Here is a 15,202-nt window from a genome sequence, read left to right on the forward strand (position 1 = left end):
ACAGCCACTTAAAGGGGCCGCGCCAAATTACTCGCTCTTAACTGCACACAAAGAACAACATTGTCATGTACACAATAGAACAGTACGGTGAATGATGATGACAAAGTCAAATAACAGGTGTGGTGAATTATGTCCTTAAATCAACCACTACAACATTCCCTTTAGCGCAGCTCCATCTAATGCAGGGGTCGGCAACCCGCGGCTCCAGAGCCGCATGCGGCTCTTTGCCCACTCTGATGCGGCTCAGCTGCATACTTGCCGACCCTCCCGATTTACCCAGGAGACTTACGGATCTCAGTGCCTCTCCCGGGGTAAATATTCTCCAGTTTTCACCCTTACAACTAAATTAAAATCTCCCGAGGCAAATATTCTCCAATTTACACCCTAACAACTTAATTAAGGGCGTGCCATGATAGCACTGAAGTTTCTGATCCTCTATAGCCTGTACAAACACCGTGCCAGCCCGTCCACATGGTGTATGTAGCTTTTACTTGAACACGTAGGAGACAGCAAGGCATACTTGGTCAACAGCCACACAGCTTACACTGACGGTTGCCGTATAAAACAACTTTAACACTGTTACGTTACAAATATGCGCCACACTGTGAACCCACACCAAAAAAAGAATGACAAACACATTTCTGGAGAACATCCGCACCGTTAAACAACATAAATACAATAGAACGAATGCCCAGAATCCCATGCAGCCCTAACTCTTCCAGTCTACATTGTACACCCCCCGCTACCACCACCTCCCCCCCTCCCCCCCACACACACATCAACCCCCCTCCCCACCCCCTCCGTGCGTCGGTTGAGGTGGGCGGGGTTTGGTGGTAGCGGGGGTGTGCAATGTAGACCGGAAGAGTTAGGGCTGCATGGGATTCTGGGTATTCGATGTGTTGTGTTTATGTTGTGTTACGGTCCAGATGTTCTCCAGAAATGTGTTTGTCATTCTTTTTTGGTGTGGGTTCACAGTGTGGCGCATATTTGTAATGTAACAGTGTTAATGTTGTGTTAATGTTGTTTTTATACGGCCACCGTCAGTGTAAGCTGTGTGACTGTTGACTAAGTATGCCTTGCTGTAACTATTGTGTGAAAGCAGAAGCTGCATTTAACATGTGGCCGAGCAGGTACTCTGTGTGCGCAGACTGTAAAGGGCGCTAAAGGCAGTGCCAACATGCCCCACATTTCGGGTGTCTCCCGGGAAGACTGGGAGAGTTGGCAAGTATGGCGCTGACAAGCGCGGTTAATGTAAACCTCGCGGGCCGCACTAACATTAATTTGTTTTAACAAGGTGCGGGCCTGGGCGTGTGTCTGAGACCCCTGATCTAAACATAGCCCAAAAGTAATAAAAAAGCTTTGCATGCAGCGTTATTTCATTTTATTTTTCAAAAGAGTTATGCGGCTCCCATTGTTATCTTTAATTTGTGAAACTCGTCAAAATGGCTCTTTGAGTGGTAAAGGTTGCCGACCCCTGATCTAATGTGTGCATAACGGAACCCCAGCCTCTACTGTAGCGTCTATTCTATGCGCCTTATAATGCGGCGCGCCTTATATATGAACACAGTTTTAAAATAGGCCATTCGTTGAAGGTGCGCCTTATACTCCGGTGCGCCTTATAGTGCGGAGAATACGGTAATAATTTCTTACTTCAAGCATGAAAAAAAAAATCATGATGCCGAGCACATATCATTATGTCAAGATAATGGCACTAGCATTTACTTCATTAAGAATATTTTTCAACATATTGAGCAAAAAGGTCTTTTTTTTCTACCAAGAAAAGTGCACTTGTTATTAGTGAGAGTATACTTATTTTAAGCTATTTTTGGGTTCATTGAGGTTAGCTAATTTGACTTGTTTTGGAAAGTCTTGACAAGCCGAATTTTCTTGTTCTATTGGCGGATAATTTTGCTTAGTTCAAGTAAAATACCCCTCATTTTTGTATTTTTTTTTTCTTGATTTTGAACACTGACTTTTTGCAGTGCATTTCACAGTAGTTTGAAGTTATTTGAGTTTTTATCATGCAGTTGGGTATTTATCCTTTACACTTTGTATGACAGTTAGGAATGTTGAAATGTGCTGTTCAGGAAAAGTATTACCTGCGTTTTTGGAATTAGAAACAACTTAAGAAGTCAACCAGCTTGTGTTCTACTTTGCATGGACACAGCTGAGATAGGCTCCAGCGACCCCCCCCCCCGCGACCCCAAAAGGGACAAGCGGTAGAAAATGGATGGATGGATGGATGATTGGCCCCTTCCTCACCTTTCTCTTCCAGAGTGATGATCATAGTGCGGGGGCCAAAGGAGTTCCAGGCGGTGCAGTTGTACGGCGAGTGGAAGTCGGTCTCCATGACGTTGTTGATGGTGAGGGTGGAGAGGACGGCCCCGCCCTGCGACGGCGGCTTACTTTGCTCCACTGTGTATCTTTCCATCAGGGTGCCTTTCTCCTTCTCCCACACGTTTTCCTTCCACGCCCACACCTGGAAAAACATGGTGGATTTAATACGCCTTTTCATGTCTTCAAGCACGACATGAAGCCATTGTGCTTATAAAAAAAACCAAACAATGCTGTAAATACATTCTTGGCGACAACCAATGTTCTGTCATGATGCAAGCTCACTGAAGTGGCAAAGCTTCTTTTGATGCTTCGCGCTCGCGGTTCTTCCTGATTGCGACGTCGTTTCCACCGCCTGTGTACCGGCTTCAAACGCCACGCTCGCTGCTTCATGTCAAACTTGGCTCGGCGCTGGTGTTGACTGTGATTGCGCTCACAGCAGTCGACTGCTGATGGAAGTTTAAGTGTGCACTGAAAAGTACGAAATATGAAATATGTTCTTGCAAACCTCTGCTGTGCTACAAAGCACTTCAAGGACAATAATATTTTTGAGACACAACTATTTTACTTGACACATTTACATTGCTTTAGCACAGTGTATCTTAAAGGCCTACTGAAAGCCACTACTAGCGACCACGCAGTCTGATAGTTTATATATCAATGATGAAATCTTAACATTATAACACATGCCAATACGGCCGGGTTAACTTATAAAGTGACATTTTAAATTTGCAGCTAAACTTCCGGTTCGAAACGCCTCTGAGGATGACGCGTGACGTAGCCCGGGGAACACGGGTATGCCTTCCACATTGAAGCCAATACGAAAAAGCTCTGTTTTCATTTCATAATTCCACAGTATTCTGGACATCTGTGTTCGTGAATCTGTTGCAATTATGTTCATTGCATTATGGAGAAAGAAGCTGAGCAAGCAAAGAAGAAAGTTGTCGGTGCGAAACGGACGTATTTTTCGAAAGAAGTCAGCAACAACAGTACACAGCCGGCGCGTCTTTGTTTACATTCCCGAAAGATGCAGTCAAGATGGAAGAACTCGGATAACAGAGACTCTAACCAGGAGGACTTTTGACTTCGATACACAGACGCCTGTAGAGAACTGGGACAACATAGACTCTTACCAGGATTACTTTGATTTGGATGACAAAGACGCAGACGTGCTACCGTGAGTATGCAGCTTTGGCTTCTAAACATTTGATCGCTTGACCGTATGTGCGCAACTTTTTTTTTGCGTATGTACGTAACTTTTTTAAAATATATAAGCTTTATGAACCTTGGGTTAGGTGAACGGTCTTTTGGGCTGAGTGATTGTGTGTGTTGATCAGGTGTTTGAATTGTATTGGCGTGTTCTATGGAGCTAGGAGCTAGCAGAGGAGCTAGGAGCTAGCGTAACAAACACGTAGGTGTTTTTATGCAGGATTAATTTGTGGCATATTAAATATAAGCCTGGTTGTGTTGTGGCTAATAGAGTATATATATGTCTTGTGTTTATTTACTGTTGTAGTCATTCCCAGCTGAATATCAGGTCACCCCCGGCTCTCACAGCATCTTCCCTATCTGAATAGCTTCAACTCCCCACTAGTCCTTCACTTGCACTTTACTCATCCACAAATCTTTCATCCTCGCTCAAATTAATGGGGAAATTGTCGCTTTCTCGGTCCGAATCTCTCTCACTTCATGCGGCCATCATTGTAAACAATAGGGAACTTTGCGTATATGTTCAACTGACTACGTCACGCTACTTCCGGTAGGGGCAAGCCTTTTTTTATCAGATACCAAAAGTTGCAATCTTTATCGTCGTTGTTCTATACTAAATCCTTTCAGCAAAAATATGGCAATATCGCGAAATGATCAAGTATGACACATAGAATAGATCTGCTATCCCTGTTTAAATTAAAAAAATTCATTTCAGTAGGCCTTTAAAGGCTTACTGAAAGCCACTACTACCGACCACGCAGTCTGATAGTTTATATATCAATGATGAAATCTTAACATTGCAACACATGCCAATACGGCCGGGTTAACTTATAAAGTGCAATTTTAAATTTCCCGGGAAACTTCCGGCTGAAAACGTCTCGGTATGATGACGTTTGCGCGTGACGTCACGGGTTGAAGCAGACATTTTGGAATAGCACGGTGGCCAGCTTAAGTCGTCTGTTTTCACCACATAATTCCACAGTATTCTGGACATCTGTGTTGGTTGCAATTTGTTCTATTAACAATGGAGACAGCAAAGAAGAAAGCTGTAGGTGGGATCGGTGTATTAGCGGCTGGCTACAACAACACAACCAGGAGGACTTTGAGTTGGATAGCAGACACGCTACCGTGAGTACAGCTTTGGCTTCCAAACATTTGATCGCTTGCCCGTACGTGCGTGGCGCTATGTGCATGTCACGTACGTAACTTTGGGGAAATATACACTACCGTTCAAAAGTTTGGGGTCACCCAAACAATTTTGTGGAATAGCCTTCATTTCGAAGAACAAGAATAGACTGTCGAGTTCCAGATGAAAGTTCTCTTTTTCTGGCCATTTTGAGCGTTTAATTGACCCCACAAATGTGATGCTCCAGAAACTCAATCTGCTCAAAGGAAGGTCAGTTTTGTAGCTTCTGTAACGAGCTCAACTGTTTTCAGGTGTGTGAACATGATTGCACAAGGGTTTTCTAATCATCAATTAGCCTTCTGAGCCAATGAGCAAACACATTGTACCATTAGAACACTGGAGTGATAGTTGCTGGAAATGGGCCTCTATACACCTATGTAGATATTGCACCAAAAACCAGACCTTTGCAGCTAGAATAGTCATTTACCACATTAGCAATGTATAGAGTGTATTTCTTTAAAGTTAAGACTACTTTAAAGTTATCTTCATTGAAAAGTACAGTGCTTTTCCTTCAAAAATAAGGACATTTCAATGTGACCCCAAACTTTTGAACGGTAGTGTATGTTCCTTGCCGACTCTGATGGCGGCCGGGGTGTCGTCGAAAGCTACAACGCCGTCCGCCGCCTCGCCGCTGTCCTCACATGTCTGTGTTGACTTCCTCCGTCTACGGGCCGCCGACCGCACCGATCATCGTGGTGAAGTCCTTCGTCGCGCCGTCGATCGCTGGAACGCAGGTGAGCACGGGTGTTGATGAGCAGATGAGGGCTGGCGTAGGTGGAAAGCTAAGGTTTTTAGCATTGCTCTGTCGAGGTCCCGTAGCTAAGTTAGCTTCAATGGCGTCGTTAGCAACAGCATTGCTAGGCTTCGCCAGGCGGTACAGCATTAACCACGTGGTTACATGTCCAGAGTTTGGTAGTATTGTTGATCTTCTGTCTATCCTTCCAGTCAGGGGCTTATTTTTTCTGTTTCTATCTGCAGTTAAGCACGATGCTATCACGTTAGCTCAGTAGCTAAAGTGCTTCGCCGATATATTGTCGTGGAGATAAAAGTCACTGTGAATGTCCATTTCGCGTTCTCGACTCTCATTTTCAAGAGGATATAGTATCCGAGGTGATTTAAAATACAAATCCGTGATCTACAATAGAAAAAGGAGAGAGTGTGGAATCCAATGAGCCAGCTTGTACCTAAGTTACGGTCAGAGCGAAAAAAGATACGTCCTGCACTGCACTCTAATCCTTCACTCTCACTTTCCTCATCCACGAATCTTTCATCCAGGCTCAAATTAATGGGGTAATCGTCGCTTTCTCAGTCCGAATCGCTCTCGCTGCTGGTGTAAACAATGGGGAATTGTGAGGAGCCTTTCAACCTGTGACGTCACGCTACTTCCGGTACAGGCAAGGCTTTTTTTATCACCGACCCAAAGTTGCGAACTTTATCGTCGATGTTCTCTACTAAATCCTTTCAGCAAAAATATGACAATATCGCAAAATGATCAAGTATGACACATAGAATGGACCTGCTATCCCCGTTTGAAGAAAAAAATGTCATTTCAGTAGGCCTTTAACTTTGTTGGAGGTTCCGAACCCCACCAGTTTCATATGCGCATTCACCGAACCCTTCATTAGTGAAAAATAAAATGTTGGGTTTTGTTCAAATTCAAGACAAAGTTATATGTTTTTAGTATGAGGAACATATTCTAAGTAACAAAGACTTAATTTAGAGTTATTTGGACACTAGGGGAACATATTCTAAGTAACAAAGACTTAATTTATAGATCTTTGGACACTAGGGGAACATATTCTAAGTAACAAAGACTTAATTTAGAGTTATTTGGACACTAGGGGAACATATTTTAAGTAACAAAGACTTAATTTAGAGTTATTTGGACACTAGGGGAACATATTCTAAGTAACAAAGACTTAATTTAGAGTTATTTGGACACTAGGGGAAAATATTCTAAGTAACAAAGACTTAATTTAGAGTTATTTGGACACTAGGGGAACATATTCTAAGTAACAAAGACTTAACTTAGAGTTTTTTGGACACTAGAGGAACATATTCTAAGTAACAAAGACTTAATTTATAGATCTTTGGACACTAGGGGAACATATTTTAAGTAACAAAGACTTAATTTAGAGTTTTTTGGACACTAGGGGAACATATTCTAAGTAACAAAGACTTAATTTAGAGTTATTTGGACACTAGGGGAACATATTCTAAGTAACAAAGACTTAATTTATAGATCTTTGGACACTAGGGGAACATATTTTAAGTAACAAAGACTTAATTTAGAGTTATTTGGACACTAGGGGAACATATTCTAAGTAACAAAGACTTAATTTAGAGTTATTTGGACACTAGAGGAACATATTCTAAGTAACAAAGACTTAATTTAGAGTTATTTGGACACTAGAGGAACATATTCTAAGTAACAAAGACTTAATTTAGAGTTATTTGCACACTAGGGGAACATATTCTAAGTAACAAAGACTTAATTTAGAGTTATTTGGACACTAGGGGAACATATTCTAAGTAACAAAGACTTAATTTATAGATCTTTGGACACTAGGGGAACATATTTTAAGTAACAAAGACTTAATTTAGAGTTTTTTGGACACTAGGGGAACATATTCTAAGTAACAAAGACTTAATTTAGAGATCTTTGGACACTAGGGGAACATATTCTAAGTAACAAAGACTTAATTTAGAGTTTTTTGGACACTAGGGGAACATATTCTAAGTAACAAAGACTTAATTTAGAGTTATTTGGACACTAGAGGAACATATTCTAAGTAACAAAGACTTAATTTAGAGTTATTTGGACACTAGAGGAACATATTCTAAGTAACAAAGACTTAATTTAGAGTTATTTGCACACTAGGCGAACATATTCTAAGTAACAAAGACTTAATTTAGAGTTATTTGGACACTAGGGGAACATATTCTAAGTAACAAAGACTTAATTTATAGATCTTTGGACACTAGGGGAACATATTTTAAGTAACAAAGACTTAATTTAGAGTTTTTTGGACACTAGGGGAACATATTCTAAGTAACAAAGACTTAATTTAGAGATCTTTGGACACTAGGGGAACATATTCTAAGTAACAAAGACTTAATTTAGAGATTTTTGGACACTAGAGGAACATATTCTAAGTAACAAAGACTTAATTTAGAGTTTTTTGGACACTAGGGGAACATATTCTAAGTAACAAAGACTTAATTTAGAGTTTTTTGGACACTAGAGTAACATATTCTAAGTAAAAAAGACTTAATTTAGAGATTTTTGGACACTAGAGGAACATATTCTAAGTAACAAAGACTTAATTTAGAGTTATTTGGACACTAGGGGAACATATTCTAAGTAACAAAGACTTAATTTAGAGTTTTTTGGACACTAAAGGAACAAATTCTAAGTAACAAAGACTTAATTTAGAGTTTTTTGGACTCTAGAGGAACATATTCTAAGTAAAAAAGACTTCATTTAGAGATCTTTGGACACTAGGGGAACATATTCTAAGTAACAAAGACTTAATTTAGAGTTATTTGGACACTAGGGGAACATATTCTAAGTAACAAAGACTTAATTTATAGATCTTTGGACACTAGGGGAACATATTTTAAGTAACAAAGACTTAATTTAGAGTTTTTTGGACACTAGGGGAACATATTCTAAGTAACAAAGACTTAATTTAGAGATCTTTGGACACTAGGGGAACATATTCTAAGTAACAAAGACTTAATTTAGAGATTTTTGGACACTAGAGGAACATATTCTAAGTAACAAAGACTTAATTTAGAGTTATTTGGACACTAGGGGAACATATTCTAAGTAAAAAAGACTTCATTTAGAGATCTTTGGACACTAGGGGAACATATTCTAAGTAACAAAGACTTAATTTAGAGTTATTTGGACACTAGGGGAACATATTCTAAGTAACAAAGACTTAATTTATAGATCTTTGGACACTAGGGGAACATATTTTAAGTAACAAAGACTTAATTTAGAGTTTTTTGGACACTAGGGGAACATATTCTAAGTAACAAAGACTTAATTTAGAGATCTTTGGACACTAGGGGAACATATTCTAAGTAACAAAGACTTAATTTAGAGATTTTTGGACACTAGAGGAACATATTCTAAGTAACAAAGACTTAATTTAGAGTTATTTGGACACTAGGGGAACATATTCTAAGTAACAAAGACTTAATTTAGAGTTTTTTGGACACTAGAGTAACATATTCTAAGTAAAAAAGACTTAATTTAGAGATTTTTGGACACTAGAGGAACATATTCTAAGTAACAAAGACTTAATTTAGAGTTATTTGGACACTAGGGGAACATATTCTAAGTAACAAAGACTTAATTTAGAGTTTTTTGGACACTAAAGGAACAAATTCTAAGTAACAAAGACTTAATTTAGAGTTTTTTGGACTCTAGAGGAACATATTCTAAGTAAAAAAGACTTCATTTAGAGATCTTTGGACACTAGGGGAACATATTCTAAGTAACAAAGACTTAATTTAGAGTTTTTTGGACTCTAGAGAAACATATTCTAAGTAACACAGACTTAATTTAGAGTTTTTTTTGGACACTATAGGGAACATATTCTAAGTAACAAAGACTTAATTTAGAGATTTTTGGACACTAGGGGAACATATTCTAAGTAACAAAGACTTAATTTAGAGTTATTTGGACACTAGGGGAAAATATTCTAAGTAACAAAGACTTAATTTAGAGTTATTTGGACACTAGGGGAACATATTCTAAGTAACAAAGACTTAATTTAGAGTTTTTTGGACACTAGAGGAACATATTCTAAGTAACAAAGACTTCATTTAGAGATTTTTGGACACTAGGGGAACATATTCTAAGTAACAAAGACTTAATTTAGAGTTTTTTGGACTCTAGAGAAACATATTCTAAGTAACACAGACTTAATTTAGAGGTTTTTTTGGACACTATAGGGAACATATTCTAAGTAACAAAGACTTAATTTAGAGATTTTTGGACACTAGGGGAACATATTCTAAGTAACAAAGACTTAATTTAGAGTTATTTGGACACTAGGGGAAAATATTCTAAGTAACAAAGACTTAATTTAGAGTTATTTGGACACTAGGGGAACATATTCTAAGTAACAAAGACTTAATTTAGAGTTTTTTGGACACTAGAGGAACATATTCTAAGTAACAAAGACTTCATTTAGAGATTTTTGGACACTAGGGGAACATATTCTAAGTAACACAGACTTAATTTAGAGTTTTTTGGACACTATAGGGAACATATTCTAAGTAACAAAGACTTAATTTAGAGATCTTTGGACACTAGAGGAACATATTCTAAGTAACAAAGACTTAATTTAGAGTTTTTTGGACTCTAGAGGAACATATTCTAAGTAACAAAGACTTCATTTAGAGATCTTTGGACACTAGGGGAACATATTCTAAGTAACAAAGACTTAATTTAGAGTTATTTGGTTAAGGTTAGGGTTAGAGGGTTAGGGCCAGGGTTAGAGGGTTAGGGTTATAATAAGGCCATGCCGAATAAGGCATTAATAAGTACTTAATAATGACTAGTTAAGAGCCAATATGTTACTAATTTGCATGTTAATAAGCAACTAATTAATGGTGAATATGTTCCCCATACTAAAGTGTTAACATGTTTTTTTTACTGGTGCACAAAATGAACCGTGCATGAACATCACCTTGTTCAAACAAAAAAACCAACACAGTGCATAAACTCACAACAAATCACACACCTGCAAATCAGTCAGACATCTGCTGTTGCCGTATCCTTAATACGCGGATAGGGAAAAGTTTTTATTTACACGATGAGTCGGGTGTGTCTCGACCTCCGCCAAACCCCTGAGCCCGACTCACCGAACCCCTAGGCTTCCATCGAACCCAGGTTAAGAACCACTGCTTTAGCACAATAAACAGTATCTCCCCTTCGGATCACCATCTTATGCTTAAATGACTCTAATTGCCGAACACTTGGACACATCTCTTAATACAACTCTTCCTATTCTAACGAGCATAAAAAGTAAGTGAAGAACTCTACATGAGCATAATAAAGATGTAATCTCCACTGTGTTGACTTAGCCGATGTTTATCTAAATTTCACTCTTTACATCAACAAGCGTGGAATTCCTTCGGGCATCATTTATGCAAATCCTCATTGGTCTTATCGCAACATTCGGCACGAAAACCGGCTTGTGTGAAAAGGACGAAAATAAAATAAAAAATTAAAAACTTTTTCTATTACACATCTTTATCATCATTTCCTTTCACTATAGTAATATTTGTAACCTGGAACATTGGTACCTTGTAGGGTTGCATTAGTATAGTACCGCGATACTAATGAATCATAATCGGTACTATACCGCCTCTGAAAAGTACCGGTACGCGCCCCCGTCGTCATCACGTAGTGACATTGCTGGTTGAGCATGTTCGGCAGCTCACAATCACAGAGTACTTACAAACAGACACAGTTTGTAGACAGAAAAGGGAGAACGGACGCATTTTGGCTTAAAAACTAATGATAAAGGTGAAGTTATAACACTGAAACGCCCTCAGGAAGAGGTGCTTTAAGACATGGCTAGCTAGTAAGTGGCTAAAGTCAAGCCCCAGTCGGCAGTGTTTTAGCTACTTCTAAATCACCAATCCTTGCCTCCATGGCGACAAATAAAGTACGTTTCTTACAAGTATCATCCCTGCAGGACGAGGAATAGCTAAACATGCTTCACTACACACCGTAGTTCACCGGCGTCAACATGTAAACAAACGCCATTGGTGGATCTACACCTGACATCCACTGTAATGATACCAAGTACAGTAGCGTATCTAGTCGATACTACTATGATTACGTCGATATTTTTTGGCATCACAACATCTTCTTTAATTTTTTTAAAATGTATATTATGTCTATCCTTCCATCCATTTTCTACCGCTTGTCCCGTTCGGGATAAACTCATGAAATATGTCCCTGGACACATGAGGACTTTGAATATGACCAATGTATGATCCTGTAACGACTTGGTATCGGATTGATACTCAAATTTGTGGTATCATCGAAAACTAATGTAAAGTATCCAAACAACAGAAGAATAAGAGATTATTACATTTTAACAGAAGTGTAGATAGAACATTTTAAGAGAGAAAGTTAGAAGATATTAACAGTAAATGAACAAGTAGATTAATAATTCATTTTCTACCACTTGTCCTTAATAATTTTGACAAAATAATAGAATGGAAAATGACACAATATGTTACTGCATATGTCAGCAGACTAAATTAGGAGCCTTTGCTTGCTTACTTACTAATAAAAGACAAGTTGTCTTGTATGTTCACTATTTTATTTAAAGGACAAACTTGCAATAAGAAACATATGTTTAATGTATCCTAAATTTTTATTTATTTTATTTTTGTTAAAATAAAGCCAATAATGCAATTTTTTGTGGTCCCCTTTATTTGGAAAAGTACCGAAAAGTATCGAAATAATTTTGGTACCGGGACCAAAATATTGGTATCGGGACAACACTAGTACCTTGATTTTTGTACATGCCATTTTTGCCAAACAAAGGTGGGAAACACAATTGAATTCAAGAAAGCAGTGTACGAATTTGGCAACTCTGTCCTCCCCTCCTTCCCAGCAGGCACAAGACACAGTGAAACAACGTTGAGAACTTTTTAGGTCCTGACGTTGAGCACCTCAAATTTAACGTTGGAACAACATGCCTTTTGACAATGTTTAATCAATGTCGGGTTCTGATGTTGATTTGACCAATGAACTTTGGTCATTTCCCAAATAATATTCTACAACATTAAAACAACATGCTTTTTGATGACATTTATTCAATGTCAGGTTGTCACGTGTATTTGTACATCATTTTGGAAAAAACACGCACTCTCCGAAAAACTTACCGTAATAAAACAAAAATAAAGAGGTGCGCGGGGAAAAGTGTACTTAAAGAAAAAGCAAGGTCCTTCTAATAATGTTAATATACACTACCGTTCAAAAGTTTGGGGTCACCCCAACAATTTTGTGTTTGAGCCTTCATTTCTAAGAACAAGAATAGACTGTCGAGTTTCAGATGAAAGTTCTCTTTTTCTGGCCATTTTGAGCGTTTAATTGACCCCACAAATGTGATGCTCCAGAAACTCAATCTGCTCAAAGGAAGGTCAGTTTTGTAGCTTCTGTAACGAGCTCAACTGTTTTCAGATGTGTGAACATGATTGCACAAGGGTTTTCTAATCATCAATTAGCCTTCTGAGCCAATGAGCAAACACATTGTACCATTAGAACACTGGAGTGATAGTTGCTGGAAATGGGCCTCTATACACCTATGTAGATATTGCACCAAAAACCAGACATTTGCAGCTAGAATAGTCATTTACCACATTAGCAATGTATAGAGCAGGGGTCGGCAACCCAAAATGTTGAAAGAGCCATATTGGACCAAAAATACAAAAACAAATCTGTCTGGAGCCGCAAAAAATTAAAAGCCATGTTACATACAGATAGTGTGTCATGAGATATAAATTGAATTAAGAGGACTTAAAGGAAACAAAATGACCTCAAATATAGCTACAAATGAGGCATAATGATGCAATATGTACATATAGCTAGCCTAAATAGCATGTTAGCATCGATTAGCTTGCAGTCATGCAGTGACCAAATATGTCTGATTAGCACTCCACACAAGTCAATAACATCAACAAAACTCACCTTTGTGCATTCACGCACAACGTTAAGTTTGGTGGACAAAATGAGACAGAAAAAGAAGTGGCATAAAACACGTCCTAGAGAGTCGGAGAAAGTTATACATGTAAACAAACTACGGTGAGTTCAAGGACCGCCAAAATTAGTAGGACAAAACGGCGCTCGCCAAATACTCGAATCAGTGAAGCATGTTTAATATAAACAGTGTGATTTATAACAATTAGCGAGGTTTGTGTCATGTTTGTCCTCCTACAGAAACCATTTTAACACACAAAAAATATTTTTTTCCCCTCATCCTTTTCCATTTTTCATAAATTTTTAAAAAAAAGCTCCAGAGAGCCACTAGGACGGCGCTAAATCTAGAGCCGCGGGTTGCCGACCCCCGGTATAGAGTGTATTTCTTTAAAGTTAAGACTAGTTTAAAGTTATCTTCATTGAAAAGTACAGTGCTTTTCCTTAAAAAATAAGGACATTTCAATGTGACCCCAAACTTTTGAACGGTAGCGTAAACTGCGCAGGCGTTACAAAACACAGACCGGTTTCGACAATGTCTTCGTCAGTGTGCAATTTCCAACTGCAAGTGATGCACTTAAATAGTCACAGCCGCAGTCGATCAATTGATATAATAAATCTAGAACGACTTCAAAAATGAGAGTGCAAAAATAATGCACAAAATGGAAAATTGCACAAAATAAATCAAAGACTCAGTACAGTATCATAGGAAAATAAATAAAGCAATAAAAAAATGTGTGGACAACCATTATAATAAAAGGAGACATAGCTCATCAGCACAGTGAAAAAAATAAATAAAGCACTAAAATAGCTATTGCTCCCTCTATATATAATATTGTACTTATAAAGTACCAACATGAAGCCCTACATCAAGCTACAAAAAAATCTATATGAAGTACAAGAATCCAAGATGGCTGCGCTTCAGAGCAGCGGCTTCGTGCGAGCGCTCCTGGAAGTGAGGACAAAAATACCCCTCAATTCAGTCAATTTCATGGCTGGCTCACAGCGTGTTCACTCCGTGATCACTTACGACCGACTTACAATTCTGGATGTGGAGAGATCGGGCCATTTTGGGCTGGTAGATGCGTGTACGATGGACCTGCTCGCTAGCTTGGGAATTCTTCGCGAGCTACATCCAGCAGTGGCCTTTGAAGCAGCGGCGTCGACTACCAGCGGAGACGGTCAGCGAAAGAGACGTAAGCGGTGCGCTCGGAAGCAGAAGCGGGGGTGTCGGGCGGGGCTAACAACAAAGCTAAATGCTTTGTTGTTAGCGGGGCTAACGAAAAAGCTAAATGCTAATCCACAAAGAAGCGCTAATAAGGAGTCTGTTAAGCTAGAACTAGCCAGCGCCAGGCTGGATAATCCCTGCACACATAGCAATTCTTCTAGAATAATATACAACTCACATAATGTTTTTTCTGCGTCAGAGGTGGACATGCATTTTACTGAGGTGGCAAACAATCTAATTCCTGTCATATCAATTCCTAGATATGGTCGAAATTATTTAAAGTGCACTATGCATAATAAACGTAACATTATTAATATTGCTACTACGGATACTTTCAACAAAAACTCCTCAAAACAGCCCACTACCTATAATATGGGCTTTTTAAACATAAGGTCATTGTCTTCCAAAACGTTATTAGTTAATGAAGTCATTAGAGACAACAATCTTGATGTCGTTGGTCTAGCCGAGACCTGGCTCAAACCAGACGATTTTTTTGCGCTGGGTGAGG

At 38.7% G+C, this 15,202-nt stretch overlaps 1 protein-coding gene across 1 annotated transcript in view; it reads right to left on the reverse strand.

The window, feature by feature from the left end:
* The window catches only part of kirrel1b (kirre like nephrin family adhesion molecule 1b), a 219,235-nt gene that overhangs the window by 25,381 nt on the left and 178,652 nt on the right, over positions 1–15,202 (reverse strand). The window contains exon 12 of the mRNA XM_062023153.1: positions 2,263–2,479. Within this exon, the coding sequence (XP_061879137.1) occupies positions 2,263–2,479 (217 nt within the window). The remainder of the gene's footprint in view (positions 1–2,262; positions 2,480–15,202) is intronic.

The sequence above is a fragment of the Entelurus aequoreus genome, linkage group LG16 (assembly GCF_033978785.1).
Source record: "Entelurus aequoreus isolate RoL-2023_Sb linkage group LG16, RoL_Eaeq_v1.1, whole genome shotgun sequence".
In the NCBI taxonomy this organism is placed as follows: Eukaryota; Metazoa; Chordata; class Actinopteri; order Syngnathiformes; family Syngnathidae; genus Entelurus; species Entelurus aequoreus.